This window comes from Lepisma saccharinum, chromosome 27, assembly GCF_977018435.1.
Source record: "Lepisma saccharinum chromosome 27, izLepSacc3.1, whole genome shotgun sequence".
Classification (NCBI taxonomy): Eukaryota; Metazoa; Arthropoda; class Insecta; order Zygentoma; family Lepismatidae; genus Lepisma; species Lepisma saccharinum.
In genome coordinates, this window is record NC_139255.1 from 17,335,263 (window position 1) to 17,356,271 (window position 21,009).

General features: G+C 37.6%; 1 protein-coding gene across 2 annotated transcripts in view; it reads left to right on the forward strand.

The window, feature by feature from the left end:
- Positions 1–7,873, forward strand: part of LOC145980291 (ATPase family AAA domain-containing protein 2-like) — a 189,775-nt gene extending 181,902 nt beyond the window's left edge. For both annotated transcript variants that reach the window (XM_083113305.1, XM_083113306.1), the window contains exons 21-22: positions 3,027–3,211; positions 5,668–7,873. In XM_083113305.1, the coding sequence (XP_082969431.1) occupies positions 3,027–3,211; positions 5,668–5,718 (236 nt within the window). In that variant the 3' untranslated portion in view covers positions 5,719–7,873. The remainder of the gene's footprint in view (positions 1–3,026; positions 3,212–5,667) is intronic.
- The last annotated feature ends 13,136 nt before the right edge of the window (positions 7,874–21,009 follow it).

Below are 21,009 nucleotides of genomic sequence, written 5' to 3' on the forward strand. Positions count from 1 at the left end.
ATGGTGAATTACAGATCACTGCTTATTTTAACAAACTATTGTTACAGAACACAAGCCCGGGATATAACTACCTACTGCCCTTTTATTTATGCCACCCTGGACATTCGGTACCTTCATTGCTTCAATGTGTAATTTCTTACACCTTGCTCTCTTTTCACTTTCTTGTAAAATTTTGTGCTTTTCTGCACTTTTGAAAGTCAATGCAATCCAAAGGATGTATTTTCTCAACTCAAGTACACCAAATTTAGAAGAAAACTTTCAGCAACGGATGGTTTGCTAGGGAAAATGTAACATTGTAAAAGGTAATTTGAGATCTTGAATTTACATATAGGAGAACACAGAAGTGCATTCTGTAGAACAATGAAAATGTTCTTGATTTTAGAGATGTGAACAGGAGATCATGTGAAATCGTACTGTTTCAATGCTCAGTCATCTGAAGTTCAAGTCTAACAAAAAATGCAGTGTTTTGTAAATTCATTTCTGGATACACACTAGGTGTATTATATTTATATACAAACATAAAGAGAATATGCTCAGAAGTACAAAATAATAATAAGGTAGCAACCCGTGAGGGCCAGGCCTACCTACCAACTGCCAAGGTGAGAGATCATCCTACCAGTTACGGTGTGACATGTGGTCAGCATGACAAACCTGCAGTCATTGTTATAGGTTTCCGTTATTGGGTTACGCTACTCATTCGTACCTCCCCAATTTCCTCACCCTGCTGGGTGGCCACCGGTACCATACACAGGCTGAAATCTCAGGAGAAAAGTTGGTAGTCTTGCCCCAGGAGACCCGAAGCTGCACGCATCCTGTAGCCGGAGCCTAAAGCATGTCACCTTAGACGCACGGCCATGTTGCAGGATGCTAAGAAGTACAGTACAACAAGGTATAATATGTGGACATTACCTCTGTAGTCATGTGAATAACGAAGCATTGTCACAAGTAAGAAGTATAATGTTTAAGAGTACTCGATGTTTTTATATTGAGGCACATGGTACAGTCCCGTGCGAATTAATCGGAACAAGATATTTTTATTGTCATTTTCTCGATGGTTGGCAAGAGCATGCTATACATTACTTCTTATTACTAATTCTTGGATCCCTTTGCTTCCTTTGCATTATTTGATAGTTTGTACATTGTTCACTCATTGATTTAATTGTACCTATCTGCTCTGTCTGATGATTGTTTAACTTTAAACATGCATGAGTTTAACCTTTTGAGTCCCGAGGCCATTTTCACAAGTAAGCCTATCGGTCCCGAGCCGATTTTGAGCAAAATGCAGAGTTTCAATTAAATGAGTGTAGATCGGAGACTAATTGCCCTAGAGAGATGAGTGATATACCGCTGTACGCAGAATGAACCAGAGATTCAGACTATATGAAATCTATGCAAATTCGGCATATATGTGGCGGGGGGAGGGGGCTAACTCTCAAAATTCCAAAATTCTGAAGAAAAAAATTTGGTTCCCCACCGTCCCCCCAAGAAAAAAGTACATGACAGTGTCGACATGCACATGGAAATGATCGCTGACATGTAGGGAACGCAAAAATATTTGCATTATCATATGACCAATGTAACTTGAGTTGTAGCCCCAAAAGGAATGGTCACTGATTCAAGCTTCAAAATTCTAGCCAAAAATAGAAAAGTTATAACGTAAAACTACGACCTTGACACAGGGTATCTCGATCGAGATACTTGGGACCGTGAGGCTTACATTTGGGTATTTTGATCGAGATACTTGGAACCCAAAAGGTTAATGTTGAGATTTGCATGTGAGATTTATAATATCTTTCTTCAATCGATACGACTCCCAGAAAGTTAAGTGTGATACTATCATTATCATATACTTCTATGGCACAAAGAGAGATGTGTACTAAATTTTTATGTTGGTGTAGACAGTGCAGATAGAATTATTCAGTGGCACAAACTGACTGGCTCCATTTTACCCAAGAGAAATGGGAAACTGTGCCAGGAAAGAAAAAGTATGCCAACATATGACCACTTTCTCCTCGGAGAATGCAAATTAAACCCCAGGATCACTGCTATTGACTTGGCTCATGATTTGGAGGATAGGGAAGACCTTCTTGAGGTGTTCATCGTGGCCTTCTAGCAGCTTGAAGGAATGCCCACATGCTCCACACAAGCACCTTCTAACAAGATAATTGCATACAAGACATCTATTGCGAGCAAAATCTCCTTGAGATTGTACAATAGAAAATTTGGTAGAAAGTTATTTTGCTGATGAGAGCCACTGTGAAGTGCAGTGGCTGAAGGTTCAACATGTGCACTGAGCTAAGAATGAGCCAACAACTTCTGTACATTTGCAACAGTCCCCAAAATACCCTGTGAAGGAGATGTTTCACCCATGAAGGATTGGAGCCCTTAATACCTGTCATTAGCATGATAAAAAAAATGGTCAGTACATCAAAATACTGGAAAGGAGAGTTGTTCCAAATCTACAGAAGAGGTTTTTGGATGGTGACAGAATTTTTCAGCAAGGTTTGGCTCCATTCCGCAATTAAAACAAAAATCCAGAAGTCATGAAATTTTTCAACGATAACAATATTCGTATTCTAAAGTGGCCAGGGAACTCCTTTGACATTAATCCTATAGAAAACATATGGGCTATTTGAAAAATCTATGCCAAATCACGTAATACAAATTATAAAACAGAAAGAAGAACATATTAGCTATTAAGAAAGATTACAGATATGCAATTTATTTCTTTTGAATGGTATAATTGATGAATAAGTACATAGGTACAAAAATAAACATAAAATGTGTAGTTATTGTCGTGTTCCAATTAATTCACACGAGGCTGTAGCTCAGATCCCACTTTAAACTGTACATCCAGTCAACTCAAAAGTCTTATGTTTTTATGGAAGTGTTACATCAGCATGTTACACTTACACTTATTACAGTTTCTCTTAATGTTATGCTTTCAATTATTTTATTGAAATCAGTGCACTTTTAATAAATAGTACTGCTTATGATTTATTAATTTGACTTGTTCTTTCTTAAAGAAAAAGTAGTTGCAGAGAAGCCAAAGGAGGTTATTGTAAATCGACAAGACCTTTGCCAACTTCTGTTTCGTACTGTGAAGCTTACAAACAACTGCCCGGTTGATGTCCTTGTGGAGTTATACATTTCTCTCAACAGATGTATCACGAGGTACAGCAAAACATGGGACAGAGTGAAGCTGACCAGTGTAAGTACTTTTAATTTTTGTTGTTTTTTTTTTTTAGCAATGAAATATTTTGCGTATTGTTTCAATTTGTTTCACATTAACCTTTTTCAAGAGGTGTAATGGAGTAAAATCTTGTGAAAAAGAAAATAATACAATTTCAGAAAATTCGTTAACAATTCCTAGAGGCATGCATATTTCGTTTTTGACAATAACAAAAAATGTGAAATTACACATTGTAATTTTAATTTTTCATGTTTGTGAAAGGTGTGAGGTGCATTTTCCTACCCTGTTTTGTCACGAAATGATGCAAAATGAACTGCAAAATGCGAAATAGTCTTAAACATGAAATTTAGTGTATTTGCCAACACAACACCTTCTGAAGTTTGAATTATCCTGTGAGTTATGCAATTCATGAAAAATTATTAATTCTGCTGTAAATATTTGAGAAACAAAAATGAACCCGTTTTTACAGGATTAAACTTAATACTCTGGTAACTAATCAATGAGTTGTTGATTTGATACCCGATGGAAGCACATGGTGATTCGGATCCCCCTTTGAACTGTAGGTCCCGTCTGATTAGCCTATCTGTGCAAAATGTGAATTGAAAGTAAAAACTCATACATCCTGTTAGTAATTCCTAAAACATTCATAATTACAAACATGTCATCCGTGCATACACTACACCAAGTGTATTTTCCAGAGTTGAGTTACGATAGATTTGAAGTCATCTTGAAAGATTTCACACAAATGAAAATCTGGACTATTACTCAAAGTGTCAGGCTGCTACAAACATTTCTGTTCAGAATGTGTGCTTGCTGATTTAAGGTGGATTTGATTGTGTTTTAGTGTAGCCAATGATTTTAACAAATGGTATATGAAACTTAGAACATATAATATGAAGAGAAACATTATGTAAAGTGCCGTTTATCAACATTGCATTTTTCTGTGATAACTTTTTTCAAACTTCATAGATTCAAGTGAAATGTTTACATTTTGGGCACCAAGGCACCATATCAGCAGGTGGTAGAACAGTTCAGACTGTTTACAAAATTATTAAAAATCTTGGTTCATTTTTTTAACCTGCCAAGAAATGACACTTTCTTTTTTATCACCATAATACATGAATGTTTTGAGCAACAATCGCCAAACTAGTCACCTGTATCAATCCACTCCAGTACTTGGTTTCAACGCCCTTAACATCAATCACAGCCTGTGGAGTTGATCAATGTGTCGATTACTGACTGAGGGATCTTGCCCCATTCTTCCTTCAGCGGAACAAACTTTTCGTAGGCATTTTTGGCTGAATTGTGCTTGAGGTGTCGCTGCAGCTTATCCCACTTGTACTTGATTGGATTCAAGTCCAGACTCTTCCTTTACTACTCCATGTGAGTCACGTAATTGTGGTCAATTCACTCTTGGTTGACCCTTGATTGGTGTTTCGACTCGTTTGCATCTGAGGTGATGACAAGCGAATGGGAACATGATATTTACGAGAATGTCCCTGTACATGTACCAGTCCATGTTGCTCTCGATATAGTGGAGGGACCACCCCAAGTGCAGAGAAGCACCTTTAGACAATCACATTCCCACTTTCATGCTTATCGGTGGGCAGTTGGTACTCGGAGTGGCGGGGGGGGGGGGGGGGCATGTCTTTTTTTTTTTGTCTTTGGGATGTTGTACCCATTCCCCACAGGCAATTTCAAAGAGAAGGTGCTTGCTCTCATCAGTCCACATTGTTCAACTGATTCCATGTCCACGTCAGGTGCTCCTTCGCCCCACTTCAGTCTGGCCTTCCTGTTCTTGAGAGAGATCAATGAATATTTCACAGTCTGGCATCCAACATCTTCAGCTGCCTCGTCACAGTGTCCACAGACTGGCTTTACTTCCGGTGCCATTATTTCCTGAGTAATGTCCCTGGAAGACAGATGAGGGTTGGCTCGGGCAGCATGCAGAAGGCTCCGTTCGTACAGGGAATCCATCACCCATGCCTGGCTAGGCTTGGGCATCTTGACAATACCTCCTTGTACATTGGTCCACTGTAGAACTCTCCAGATGGCTGATCTTGAGATGCCTCCCGAACTGAAGGAAGAATGTGGCACGAACTCTTAATTGGTGATCGACTCCATGCCATGCAGGTACCAGGCTGTGATGGATGCTAAGAGCTTTTGAAACCAAGTACTAGGGTGTGTTGATACCAATGACTGGTTTGGTGATTGTTGCTTAAAACATTATGTATTACAGTGATACAGTGATAGAGTTTTTTTGTAACGTTGAAAAAATTTAATAACGATTTTTAATAATTTTGTAAATAGACTGAAATTATACCCAATTGCTACCCAACATATAACAATTTCACTTCAATCTATAAAGTTTGAAAAAAGTTATCGCAGAGAAATTCTATGTTGAACTTTTGTACGGCACTGTATTACTAAAATGTGAATATTTTTAAATAAGTTTTTGTGTAATTTTGTTGCAGGATTTGCAAAAGGAAATTGAAAAATTTGAAAATTGTAAGTCACGGGGCTGACGCCAGCAGTACATAAGTGCACTCCATTCATTTAAAAGACTTAGTGAACTTCAGAGAGGATATCCATAGTACAGTATCTATAGACACATTTGTCCATACATATCTGGATTCAGCATTTTGAGGTTTTGTGCGTGTATGGTGTGGGATTTCTCCAGGAGTGAAAACTTGAGACGGTTCAGTTGCCTTTTGTGTGGATTTGAAACCCACAACTCAGGAAGAGTGAAAAAGTAAGAAATGAACTTTAAAAAAATGTCATTCCACAATAACTTTTAACGTGTACATACTGTAAATGTGTTCTTTTATTATTGTTCAACTCCTAAATTTACAGCAGTAGTGCTTTTATGAATAGCATATAAGAAATTAGTAAGTTCATGCTCTAGTCTTTTTTTTTCTCATCGTGAAGTAAACAACACTGCCTTTTGCCTTTTTATTTAATGCATAATATAAGTGTAGTTACATAAGATGTAGTACTGTTGATTGAAATGTACCAAATATAACAGACTGAAGTATTGTATGGATTACACTTCTCTTGTGTTCAGAAGTAAATGTGTAGTTTTTTGTTTTTTGATATTGCTCACTGCATGTATGGTATGATTATCTGACGATTGCCCTTGGAGATTACCACTTGCAAATAGTAAGATCTCAGGTGAATGTACTAATAACCCTAGTTAAACAGATAGCAAACTGCCTGATAAATGCCTGCCATGTTAAACAAAGTGTGATAAAGTTTTTGTTGCTTTTTTTTCCTACTGTTTGGACATTTTTGTTCTTATGATTATCACAAATGCATAAACCAAACATGTTTCATGGTACGTTGATCTTGTTTTTCCATGTTCGACTCTATTTTTGATACCATTTAAGTATTCATTATGTAGTGCATAATGTGCTCTCTCTTTTGGAGAAGAAAACGAGTTGGATTTTTGAAGGGGGAAATGGTGCTACTGCAGAGCTGAACATAGAGTAGTTATATATTGAAACAGAAGGTACGAGAAGCAGGTTAAGAAATTTGCATTTAGTATTTTAGGATTAAGGTGTATATCTCAGTTACTGTCCATGTTAGACCAAGTTGTGAAGATCTTGTGTGCTGGCCATTTTGCTGTAGTAGGCATTGTGCCTTAAGCCAGAGTGAGTGCTTGATGTTTGGAATGTACAGGTGAGATATTGTGTATTGTAAAGATTATTTGTGAACTGAATTATAGTGAAAGGAGTTCTATTTAAACCAAAAGTGCAATATGAAGCTCTACTAAATGTGTAAAATATGAGGCATTTGCGTATCAAATTAAGAAAACAAAAGAGTAGAGTTATGCATGGAATTTTATAAACATTGATGGAGGGAGTAATTTGCCATAAGACAAACAAAACATAATTCAAAATTAGCTTTGTGACTAGAGGATAGTACAGACAGCATAATATGCAAGAATGTAGTGAGGATAGCATAATACATATTGCTTTTAGCACATTTTGGCTCTAATATTGTTTTCAGTCTGTAATAAATTATTAAAAGTAATAACAATTGATATACTTGCTTTATTTAAAATGTGACTAAAACACTGCCAGTCGTGTGCTATTTCATATCAAAGTGAAAAACTCATTACATTAAATTGTAGTTTTACAGCAGCAGTATCATGTGTGACTGGAAGAGACGTGAGTGAATATTTCAAAGTAATTCAGTTCTTTAACTTTCCTAGTAGATAAGTACAATTTTTGGAAGTAGAATAAGAGTGTATTGCGCTGCTCATTCTTTTTAGTGGTAAAGTTCACTTTTTCACCTTTAATGTAGATAGTTAAATAACTTAATTTCTATTTACTTTGTGTGTTTCATGGAAATTTCATAAACTTGTTCCTTGTAGAAAATGTAATCTGTTCTATGGTTATATTTAAAAATGGTGAAAATAGTGTTTTGAGTATAATATTGGTAGTTCTCCAACTAAAGCCATTTGATGCATTTACCTACGCATGCAAAGTGGTTATGCCTACAATAACCACTGTACAATAAAATACTTATTCTGTTCGACTGAGTAGATTCTATCTATGAAAAATCTGTAATCTTAGGTACGCAAAATTATTTCTGAATATGTAAATGTGAGAAATGTATTGCAACACACACTTGAAACCCATTTTTAAGAATATTTGATTATATTTTGTTGTTGTGACATATGAGATTTTTTTTTACCAAACGATGAAAACCAGAAAATGTCTACTCAAATTCTCAACCAATATATAGAAGCAGTGACACCATGTTGTTTCCTTGTTTCATTCCCATAGAAACAGTTAATTATTTTAGTTACCAATTCAACTATTATGGTGTGCATATTGTGACATCTTTTTCTTCCCCTGGATGTTTCAATGCCTTTTCTGAAGTCACATATAAGGGTTGTTTGATTAAAAAGTGGACTGGGCCTGTGGTTTCCTTGTATGAAATAAGGAAAAATCGATTGTGTGCATTGCTACACTTGCCTATTGCACATGTTACATGCACATTGTTAGTCATCTATTTTATTTGCAGGTAAACGTTCAACTCTCAAATGTAAATTTGTGCAGGGATGGATTCCTCCAGATATGCGCAACGGTCTGCTATACAGCTTGTTCTCCCTCCTTGGAATTCCTTGTACCATTTAAACACTGCCGTACACTGTAAAGCTTCGTACCCGTACACCGCATTTAACCGGCGAACAATCTATTGGCTGCACACCTTCAGCACACAGGAACGGAATCACATACTGTTGCTTATATCTGGAGGAATCCATCCCTGCACTCATTCATGTTTTAGGGTCGAACGTCTACGTGCAAATAAAACAGATGACTAACAATGTGCATGTAACATATGCAATAGACAAGTGTATCAATGTACACAATCGATTTTTCGTTGTTTCTACATACAACAAAACCACAGACCCAGTCCACTTATTTATCAAACAACCCTTATACATAACAAACCTCATTTGTCAAGCTTCAACTCGATGTCTGCAAGGTTCCTGGTTCAAATCAAGAAATGTGACTAAAATTTTGTTGTCTGATTCTGGTGTGTGATCCACAGATAGGACAGGTAGTTAAGCTGCCTGTAACAAAAATATGTGAATGTAGTTAAATGAAATAAGATAATGACCATAGCAGTTGATTTATTGTAAAATATGAATTGATAAATTATAACTTATGGTTATTTTTTTGTAGTGTACGGTTATTACAAGCATAAGAAAACAGCTTTTCGTTGTGACGTTTCAGGAGAACACACGCTCCCTTCATCAGACATTGATTTATATTTTGACTAAAGATACAGTTATAACAGTGGTTAGCAATTTTTTAAACAAAAAGAATCCGTATTATCCGTAAACTACAAGAAAACAATTCTACAATGCAAACAATGCGTACATACAAGAAAACTATAACTTATGATTGTGTGAATTACTTACTTTTTCAGATTAATACGTATTCTCAAAAGTATTTAAAAATACAAAACTTCTTGTACTTATGTTTGGTGAAATGGTTCTTTTAGATTGAGAAAGTTTTTTGTTGTCTTCGGGGGATGGGAGTTTTAATAGTTTTAGCAAATCCAAAGTCTTCCTTCACCAAATTCATACTGTATCCTTTTTCCTGGTTTTTGAAGAGATTTGACGTGGCTATTGAGTATTTCAGAAGCCTGAAGTATCCTGTGAATTATGCAATTCACTGAAAATGGATTAATTCTGCTGTAAATATTTGAGAAGCAAGAATGGACCGGTTTACACAGGAATAAACTTAATACTCTGGTAACTACATATATGTGTTATTAGAAGGGGTAAGTTTATTTTGTGTAATAACTGCAGTTTTTTAATCAAATTTAGGATTATATTCACAATTTTGAAACCAAAATGTCATTTTGTATAGCACTTTTGATATGATTATTCACTGCCATAACACCGAAATTTTATTTTATTTACTGCTTTTGAACCCGAAATCTACTGTTTTTGTACCAAAATTTTGCTTTTTTATTTACCAAAAATATGTGCCTCTAGTCATTGTTAGTCATTTCGTTAACACCACTGCCATTGAAAAAAATGTCTAAAACAATATCAGTTTGAACTGATACCTGCCTGAATATTGTAGCAATCTAAATTTATTCTGAATAGTTACAAATGTTTAAACATAGGAATTGATTGCAATATATCGGGGCCTCACGTATGTCGCAGCGGTAGTGTTGTTGCCTTGTAATCAAGGGGTTCTGGGCTCAATACCTGGTGGAGCTACAAGTTGTTTGGATCCCACTTTAAACTGCAAGTCCAGTCCTGATTAGCCTTACTGTGCATAGAGTGGACTTAAAACACCAAATCAATCATTGCAATATATCATATCAGTCTACTCGAATTTCGGCTGAAAATATCGTTAGAATCACAATAGTAAAGCATCTGTGATTATCAAGTTTTCAAGTAGAATCTAATTCCTCTGATGTACAAAATAAACAGATTTAATACAATTTTCACAAACTTAATGAATTTATGGACATTGTACACCCACAAGTACTTACTTTCCTGCCGGTTTGCTTAACAGTTTAAATTTCTATTTTCTAAAAAAAAAATCTATATCTTCAACCAAGAATATCCAGTGGATACTTCATTATGTTTTGCAGGAGGCTGTGTGTAAAGAACTCATAATGTGAGAGAATGGTAAATTAAAATTTTATAAGATTTCACTTCAATAAAACAGAAAAAGGTAAAATTTATCAAAGAACATACAATTGGGATTTCATTGTATTTTTTAATACACCTCTGTGCAAAGTAAATTTGTCCTCATTGAAGTCTCTATTCATAAAATAGCACTCATTCCAGTTACAAAAGCTTCCATGAACTTTCAAAAACAGAATTAAATTTCCTTGAATATGATGCTAAAAATAAAACATAGTTATCATCAGTTAGATCCAGAAAACGTTTTGCATTTGTGGCTTCTTGGTCATTTTTCAATACATTTTTTTCCTTTTTAAATGCATTTTGCAGTGGTCGGAAGTAGCGTGGTGGCGCTACATTTTTGAAATTGTAGCTGTAGCTTGTAGCCAAAATTTTCACTATAGCTACATTTCTTCTCGGCATTTTTGAGGTAAATTGTTTCATGCAGCAACAGTGTCAAAAGATTGTAAACAATAATGCTTTTGGATAATCGAGATGATACATATCCTGATATTCCAGTTACAGATATCCACGTAATTTATTTCATTAGTATCTGGATAATACTGATATCCAGATAACCAACTGACATATATCAATGTAATCCGATCAATGATTATGAGCATACATTGTTTAACAATTAAATAAATATTTCCATCTAAGATTTGGATGGGATATATCCAGATATACAAATACCTGTATAATTTGATCGATGGATAATGGAAGTATGTGGAAAATCCAAATGTCAGATACTCAGCTACAAATATCAAGATGTCTAGGTATCCAAAACAAACAGTATATACAGTGTATTCTGTTTGGCTTGTGGTGGCCGAGAAAGTGTGTGACTGCAGATGGCTTATTTTTACGCACATAGCATACAGGCAATTATATTTATATTGCATAACAAATACTAACCTGTGTTATAAGAGTTGTTCAAAGTGGTGGCCATCTGCATTCACACATTCCCAGCATCTTTTGATGAAATTTTGATTGACATGCAAAAGTAGCACAGTAGCAAGTAGTGCACAGGAGTAGCGTAGTGAGCTACTTTTTGGTAAATGTAGCTGTAGCTGTAGCGAAGCTACTTTTAAAATGTAGTATTCTGATCACTGGCATTTTGTTCTTACACGGTCATTCAGTGCATTTTCATCAAAGAACATCTGAAATTCTGCAGTGGAGAATGATATTTCGTCCCAGAACAAGATCAAGAAGTATCATTTTGGTGCCTACTCACAGATAACAGCAGAGGTAGGAGAAAAAATGAAAAAACTTAGGGTGGCAGGCAAATGCAAAAAGAAAAGTAGCTTTTTATCCTTAGCTACAGTGGTTCAAACCACCAAATATCTGGTAATGTTGAATTATTCTAGTACTTCCACAAGTACATGGCACTTTTGCCATTTTAGTATTGAGAATATCTTTACAAGTTATTCGAGCATTTTTTTAAAAATTTCCCTATGATTTGAAGGTCATTTTCCGAGGTCACCAACTTCTGAATTCAACGTGATGTATTGTGATCTTATATGCTCTAGGCATCTAAGGCTTATTAGTAATCTCCTGCAAAGCAGGTGGTACCCTCGGACATAGTGTGTATAGGAAACCCAGCCACACCAACCTGTACCTAAATGCCAATAGCTTCTATCACAAAGCAAAGCGTTTCCCTGTTCTGAACACACTAGTCCACAGGGCAATAACCATTTCGAACCAGGAAAATCTGCAATCAGAATTCACTCATCTCAGAACCATGCTACAGCAGAATGGATACCACATCAGAGATATCAACAGAGCGATCAGCAAGGCAGTTTCATCTGAACAGAGTCCAAGCACGGATAACAGTGTGGCCCTGAGAAGATCTGATTCTTCACAACCCAGAGAATCCGAACATGAGGACGAGGCCCTTACATGGACCGATTCTGCATCTCACAGGTCCTCTACCAGTAGCAACACAGGACAGGAACACCCCACTGTAACAGACACACATCTGGGAAGTTGAACAGAATTATAGCCAGGCACGGGCTGAAGACCATTCACAGGCTGCCACTGAAAACCCAAGGCTCTACTCCATTCCATGACCTGGAACTCTGCTTTCCAGGAGTATACCCTATGTTGACACCATATATAGGTCAGACAGGATGTACCATTGAACAGTGACGCAATGAACATCAGCGCAATGTCAGGTTATTCTAACCAGAAAAGTGAGGACTTATGGAACACAACATCACCGAGGGACACAGAATTTTAATTTCTGGCACCAAAATAATAGCCAAATGTGCCGGTTACTGGGACCAATGTGTAAAGGAAGCCATAGCCATTTCACGGGAAAGCACCAATCTTAACAGGGACGTGGGACTCCAGCTCAGTCACGCCTGGAACCAACTCCTCCGTATAGAACACGACACCAGCTAATGAGAACACCAGGATCCAGAGAGAGCCAATAGGAAGACAAGTGTCCAAGATCCGCCCCATCAAAGTCATATATAACCCTACACTGGTCTCCATTTTTACGCTTGAAACATTGAAAGCTAATACCGATTTAACCTGGCTGGTAACCTGAGAACATGTGTTTGAATCACGTTGGCAGGAAAGCTACAATTCATATTCTCATTAGTATGTCAATGAGCCTTGAGACCGAACTTGGAGGGGCATACTCAAACTTAGGGCTTAACTTTGGGGGGACAGAATCAAAAAGTTCTCCATCCCATGAAAATAGCATCCATGATTATTTGCTAAATAACTGTTAACGTTTGGAAAATCACAAATATTACTCTTATTTGCTCCTGAGGTCCCAACATTTTAATAAACCTGAATTTTTTTTTTAAGTGTTCCCTTTGCTATCACCAAGTTATGCCTATGTGTCTATGCACCAAGCAGTACCTGTTTGTGATGAAACTTGTTATAAATATTAACATTTCATCATGTGTACTGTTTATCAAAACATGAGGTGTTTTTCAAACCTTATGCATAGAGTATAGAAGGATAAAGTAATATTATTGAAAAGTAATGTCCACCCACAGTATAAACAAACAACGATTATCATATATTTACATTTATTGTAAAATAATATCATAGCGAACATACAGGGCTTTGAATGCACAGTAGTGAAGTACTAAGTATTCACTCGCATGCAAGTAAGAACGTTGTGGCATTCAAGCCAGTACTCCATGAGACATGCAGTTGCCACAGGCAAATCAACGAAAATACTTCTGGTTGTATTGCAATATTTGCACACAATATGTAATTTGTAAAGTGTTTGTGTTTTTATCAATATACCTCCAAAGGTGTAAACCGTTCATATTCTGCCCACTTGATGAAAAGTCACACACGAATAGTGCAGCTATTTGTTTTATACTGCATTGAATGGGAAAATATGCATTTTAAGGTCATCTTCAAGAAATTAAGTTACTGTATTTACTCATGTATGCACACCAAAATTTTAGCCCCCATAAACTGTCATGCGTATTATCACAGACAAAGAAGTATACTATGTTCTTTGTCTGTGGTATTATGCACAGAATAATTCACAGAGCCATCATGAAAGCATGCATGTTTTAACTATGTCGCTGTGTAACATACGTATCAACAGTCGCAAATACAAATTACCAGGTTGGGTTTCTTGAGCAATGATATTTAAAAAAAAAAAAAAAAAAGTTGTGTATAATAGTTTAAGGGTCGTTTCCCATGATTTTTTTACTTTGTAATGGAACGTTTTGCGACACCGAGAAAAGCTGCATTGTTCTGGCAGAATTTGGGCATGCACCTCCCGTCACAGAATGTGTATGAGCAGTATTTGTTGGGCAGGAAGTAATAGGAAATAACTTCCAGAGTGCTGCAAATCCATAACTTAATGTTGATTTCGTTTCCTTCTACTACAGAATAAACTAGGTGGCTACAGAAGCGAAAGCTTTGGGATGCTAAAAGGGAGGGGGGAGTGTCATGGGTTGGCCACACAGCACATATAGCAAGCACCGGTTGACGACCTACAACTAGAGTCGTTTTCACGTTCAGAAGACACAACGGCGCTTATGGAGAAACCGCACAGTGTTGCCAATACAGCGCTAGCTCATGTCTCCGGGAAATGATGACCTTCCTTCACAATGAAGGTGTTACATATTTTGTATATATAATGATAATTATATGTAACTATTATACTGTGAACGTTACAGTTACCCTTTTTACAATGATCCGTTGCGATCACTACACACGCGAGTGTAATGCACGAATATGACACTTCAGAAATCACTTAAAAAAGTAAAAATCCTGAGTGCTCACACAACTGAAAACACTTTTTCGAGAGAGGGAAAAAGTCTAAACAGACCAAAGCAGATCTCTCACTCAACTAAGGGGAACCTGGCACATGGGTTAGATTCAAATTGCAACCCAAACAAACAAATGAGTTATGGCCCACGTGAATGACTCAAGCAAGGCATGTCATATTTCTATTTTGAAGCCCCATATTTTGTCACGTGTTGGAAAGCCTTTCAAAAGTTAATATGATGTCTATGAATTTATTTGTAAGTTGGAAACTGAAAGGTGATCTTCATTTCAGTATTAATGTGGACAGTAATGTAAACAAAATCAACGTGTATTTGCGACAGCACTAATGTTGCTCACAACAGCAGCATTGGAAATAATTGTCAATTATTAAATGTAAGTAATTTCAATTCTATTATAACAAACTGCATGAAGTTCATATTTTTACTGAATGGAAATAAAATTACTCGAAAACTTGGTGCTGATTGGCCGGAATGCTGCGGTGAGCCAGCTCAAAATGGCCAGACAACGTCTCCTTACTTCGCGCGCAGTTCGGGTTAAAAGGAAACTCCAAATGCATGGAAGTAATATTTCTGGGAACCTTTGAGTGGTTATAAAAAATAATTTCATTATTTTCTCCACAACTTTGTCGCTGGAAGTTTTTACTTGGAATTACAGAACAAGAAATGGCCAGCGACGACATTTTCTACTGCACGAATATAAAAAATCTCCACATACTTTATTTGAATATTTTTTAATGCAAATATGCTTTAAAATATTGATAAATTCTGAGTACCACCATCACCTATGACTAAAAAACAGTGTCAATTTTTTTAATAATGAATGCTTCAATTTTACGGCATGTTTCAACGTTAGGAATGAAAACAATGTAAAAATTGTGTTTTCACGGAAAATTTGCGTTTTTAATTTATCTAAAATTATGTAAGCAAGTTACCAGTTTTTTGTGTTCACCATCGTATTCTCTACAAAATTTCCTGCAAAACTGCAGGTACCGGTTTTACTTAAGCTAAATTTGTAAATCCAGAAATTTCACAACAGCGCGCTCGTAGTTCCCATAAGAAAAGCATTGCCCATAAGAGCCCATTGTGTCTTCTGAACGTGAAAACGACTCTAGAAAGCCATTTCTTGAACCTGGATTATAATGTGCATTATATGGGAGATATAATTGTTTGTCGCTTTTCCCCATCTAAAACCAGAGTGCGCATTATATGAGGGGCAGTCAAATGAAAACTGAACACCTGCTACAAAGTGACAATGGAGTTTGTTTTATTCAAAAGTAATTGCCACAAGTGTTAAGACATTTATCTCACTGGGAGACGAGACAATCAATTCCAGTCTTGTAGAAAGAGGTAGGTCGCTGACGGATCCACAACCTCACCCACTGTTGCACTTCCTCATCCGAATGAAACCGACGTCCACAAATCTCTTTCTTCAGGTCACCAAAAATGTGGAAGTCACAAGGGGAAAGATCGGGGCTGTACGGAGGATGTTCAAGCGTTTCCCAGCCAAAAGTCTGAAGCTTATCCCTCACTAGATTGGCAGTATGGGGACAGGCGTTATCATGCAAAAGAATGATTCCGTCCGACAGCATTCCAGGGCGTTTTGACCTTATGGCGCTTCGCAGTTTCTGCAACGTGTCTGCATAGCGCTGTGCATTGATTGTGGCTCCACGCTCTAGGAAGTCGACAAGCAGAGTGCCCTTGCAGTCGAAGAAGAAGCTCATCATGACCTCACCGGAACTCGCATGCACAGCTTTGGATTTCTTTGGCAGGGGAGAATCGACGTGTTTCCATTGTTGGCTTTGCCATTTGCTCTCGGGTTCAAAATTGTGACACCACGTTTTGTCCCCTGTGACGATATGTGACAGAAACGCATACTCTTCCTCGTGGTACCGCTGTAAATGACTCAGACGTGCAGTCATTCTGTCAATCTTTTGTCCCTCCCTCAGTTGATGCGGAACCTACTGCGCACAAATTTTTCTGAACTGCAGGTGATCTTTGATAATGGCATGCACAAAGCCATGACTAATGCCAACCTAAACACGAATTTCTTCCTCTGTGATTCGTCGGTCTTCCCGGATCAGATCATCGATCCTCGCAATCACATCAGGCGTAATGGCTCGATGGTCCTGTCCCGGGTGCGGATTGTCTTGCAATGATGTGCGTCCTTCGCCGAATCTCTTCTGCCACTCATGCACACTTGTCGGGGACATGCAGTGTTCGCCATACACTGCAGACATGCGACGGTGAATTTCGCATGTTCCAGCACCCTCAGCCACCAAGAAACGAACCACACCTCTGCTCTTCTTTGCTTGCCTCCATTTCCAATGCTGGATGAACACACTTTTCACTACACGCACCTTCTGAGCAATGATGAAGCAACTGTGTAGACCTGTGCATTTTCACTATGCATTTCTCCTACCCTACAGATGGCAGTATCGATATGTAACAACAGTGTTGCCAACTTTTGCGAGGAATGTGTTTTATGGTGGGTGTTCGGTTTTCATTTGACTGCCCCTCATACATTATTTTTTTAAGACCAATTCCAATAAACTTTCTACAGTTTGGTATGAATAATTTCAAAGTTGAGTCTGCATTAAGTTCAAATTCTGCCAGATTGGCAAGGAAAGGTGGAAATTTATGTGCTGTAGTCAGTTATGTGTGCCTTCACCACTTTGCCACATCCATCAGAATTCTCTATGTTGGAAAGAGCAAGTCAGTTTTGGACACGAGGATAAGTCTTCACTTCTTCTTCTCCCTTATGCCCACTTAGGCGTCGGGTCCTTTCAGCCACTTCTTGAAAGAAGTTCTATCCAGTGCCAGTCTTTTCACTTCGTCCGGTGTCTTCCCTCTCTTCTGTGCCAGTCCATAAATGTACTGGTTCCAGTTCAACCTGGATTGTCCCCTTCCTCTCTTTCCTTCTGGTCGGGCCTCAAATATTTGTTTCAGTTTACGCTCTTCCTCCATCCTAATAAGATGTCCCAGCCAGCCTAATTCCCTCTTCTCGATGATTTCAATCAGTGGTTCCTGATTCAGACATTCTCTTCTTATTGTTGTGTTTCGTATCATATCTCTCCTTGTCTTTCCTACAGTTTTTCTTAAGAATTTCATTTCAGTAGCAGTAAGTCTGCTCTCCAATTTAGTTTGCATTATCCAGCTTTCTGATCCATATAATAGCGTGGGGATAGACTGTTTTATATATTTTCATTTTTGTTTCTTTACTAATCTCCTTTTTACCTATAATGGTGTTACTAAAATTATAGTACAGATTATTTGCTTTCTGAATTCTGTGATTAATTTCAGAGTCCATTTTCCCGTCCGCAGTTAGTATGGTTCCTAAATATTCAAACTGTTCTACTTGTTCTAAGGTCTTATTATTCCAATGAATGCGCATCCTTGCTGGTTCTTGTTTAGTGAAGTGCATGACTTTCGTCTTGCTAACATTGATTTCCATCTTTCGTTCTTTGAATGCTTGGCCCCACTCTAGGACAGCATTTTGTAGGCTGTTGCTATCTTTTGCTAGGAGGACAATATCATCAGCGTATACTAATGTTTGTACCCATACCGGTTTCATCTTATATTTCCAATTTTACATTTCCTTGTTCTTCTTTTGTATTGCTTTATAATTTGATCCATGAATAATATGAAAAGAAGAGGACTAAGTCCATCACCTTGTTTTACACCTTTTCCCATATTAAATTCCTTGGAGGATTGTCCATTTATTCTAACAGTTCCTTTATCGTTCTTATATAGACTTTGAATTATTCTAGTCAGTTTTGACGTTACTTGGAACTGATGAAGGGCCTTCCATATTTGTCCTCTTGGTACTCTGTCGAAGGCAGACTTTAAGTCAATAAAAGCTGTAAATATTTCCCCTCCTCTGCTTAGTATCTTCTCTATTGCGTTCCTCAGGGAGAAGATTAGATCTTGAGTTTGACGATGAGGCCTGAAACCTGCTCGCTCTTCTTCCAATTTATCTTCCACTTGTTGCCTTAATCTTTTTTCTATAGTGTGTGAATATAGTTTCTGGGCCACTGGCGCTAAGCATATTGCTCTATAGTTTGAGCAATCAAGGGTACTTCCTTTTTTATGTATAGGAATTATTACATTCTGTTCCCAATCTTTTGGTATTCTCTCTGTTGCCCATATTAGTCTGTATAAGTCCCATATCCATTTTTCTATTTCCTTTCCTCCATATTTTATAAATTCTGGATGTATATTATCCCAACCAGGTGCTTTACCAGTTTTTAAGGATTGAATTGCCTCTTGTACTTCTCACATCGCGCTGCAACGCCAAGGGTCCCGGGTTCGAATCCCGGTCGGGCTTGGTTGTTTGTGAATGTCCATTCATCAATTTCATCATTTCATCACTCATCCCCATCTTCGCAAATTAGCCAAGAGGCATAAAACGCGAAGTAAAATAAACTAAATCAATCAATCAATCAAGCCTCTTGTACTTCTTTTAGTTGGATTTCTTCCTCAGCTTACACGTTCTCATTTCCTTCCCTCATGGGTCTTTCCTCATACAATTCCTCTTCTTCTTCTCTAAAGGTTTCCACATAATATTCATTCCACGTATCTAAAATTTCCTTCATATTGGTTTTCACCTCGTTATTCTTGTTTTTGATATTCCTTAATTTCTTTCCTCGTTTTCCTTTCAGATTTTTCAACACATGCCAAAATTTTCTTTTTCCTTTCAAGGAAAGGTGGAAATTTATGTGCTGTAGTCAGTTATGTGTGCCTTCACCACTTGGCCACATCCATCAGAATTCTCTATGTTGGAAAGAGCAAGTCAGTTTTGGACACGAGGATAAGTCTTCACCAAATGTGCAATCTTTTTTGTTCTTCAAGAATACAGTAAAAGCAGGACCACATTTTGACTAGGGTTGGAGATATATCGTTACTATATTTTGGTGATATATATCATGCCAGTGATATATCGTCATGATATTTTGGCGATGTATATCATGTTGGCTATATATCATCATGATATTTGGCGATATATATATTGTCAGCGATATATCACAATATTTGGTGATCAAATTTCCAATATCGTCCGTCCCTAATCTTGACATGCTACCAAAATGGACTATAACTATATAACATTGCCATTTTCCACCTCATGGCTCATTGGATTTGAGGCAATTTCTCGACAAAATGAGGACCTCCCCAACGGGATAGTGATAATGTTGCCTCGTAATCAAGGGGTCCCAGTTCAATACCCAGCTGTGGCACATAGTGGTTCAGATTCCACTTTAAATGGCAGGTTCAGTTCTGATTAGCCTCTCTGTGCATAAAGTGGACTTAGATGTTCATTAAGGGAAGCAATATACATACTGTTACACAAGAAACTTCACATATGTTTATCATTATATCCCTAGTTTCGATTAACAATACATACGTAGGTATCGTGCCTACATCCTGCATTCACACCACACCACAACACTACTGTGTCACAGTGCCAAGTGGTAAAGTGTTCGGCTTACATTCAGTAGGTTGAGGGTTCAACTCCTGTGACCATCGGAAAACACAATTCATTTGACCACTGTAGGTATTGGTATTGTTTCTTTCATCTTACGTGTTCTCTTTTTTGTACGAGTGTTTCTTTCGTCATAAAGGGTGGGATGGAGGATTTTCATAGGCCCTCGTCGACTCCCTTCACACATCATACTCTTTCCATCTTTTACAAACTACGAACCACAGCTAAACACTGTTTTCCCATTACATTTGTCAGCCAACGAGCATTTTGCTTGCATTTACTGTCAGTGCCCATTGCCCCTCCAGCAACGCAACCATGATAAAATTATCCCGGTTTCGTCTATCGTATTTCCGTAATTTTGAATGATATCTGGATATCATGTAATTGACGTCCACTTGCTTCCTCAGATATCCCTTGCACGTATTCTTTCTACAGGGAACCCCATTTCCGCATAGTTCCCACAGATCTCCCATGATGCGTTTCTGGTAGAGCTCATAAGATGTGTTTATGATTTCTTTGGAACCGCCTTTCTAACTGCCATAGTACTCGTCCTACAGAGGTGTGAACTGTACTTTCCCACACTTTCGGTGGTGTCTAGCTCCGACAATGGGCATCTCTCGGAAAAGTGGAAGAGGAACTTTCGTGTGGGTTTTGACGCGATGTATCTTTGGTTTCATTTATGACCATCACTTATGATATACCCTGTATATACAGGGTGATTCAGAATTCCTATTACACTCTTCTAGGGTTTGTAGAGGGAACTTTGTAGATCAGGTTTTTATAAGGAACCCATACCGGGAAACGTACCGTCTTCGTACTACATAGATGACAAGATCACATATTTTCACATCTTCCCCTTCACGGTAGGTAACCCACATTAACGGAGGGCGACGTCTTCAGTCACCTGATG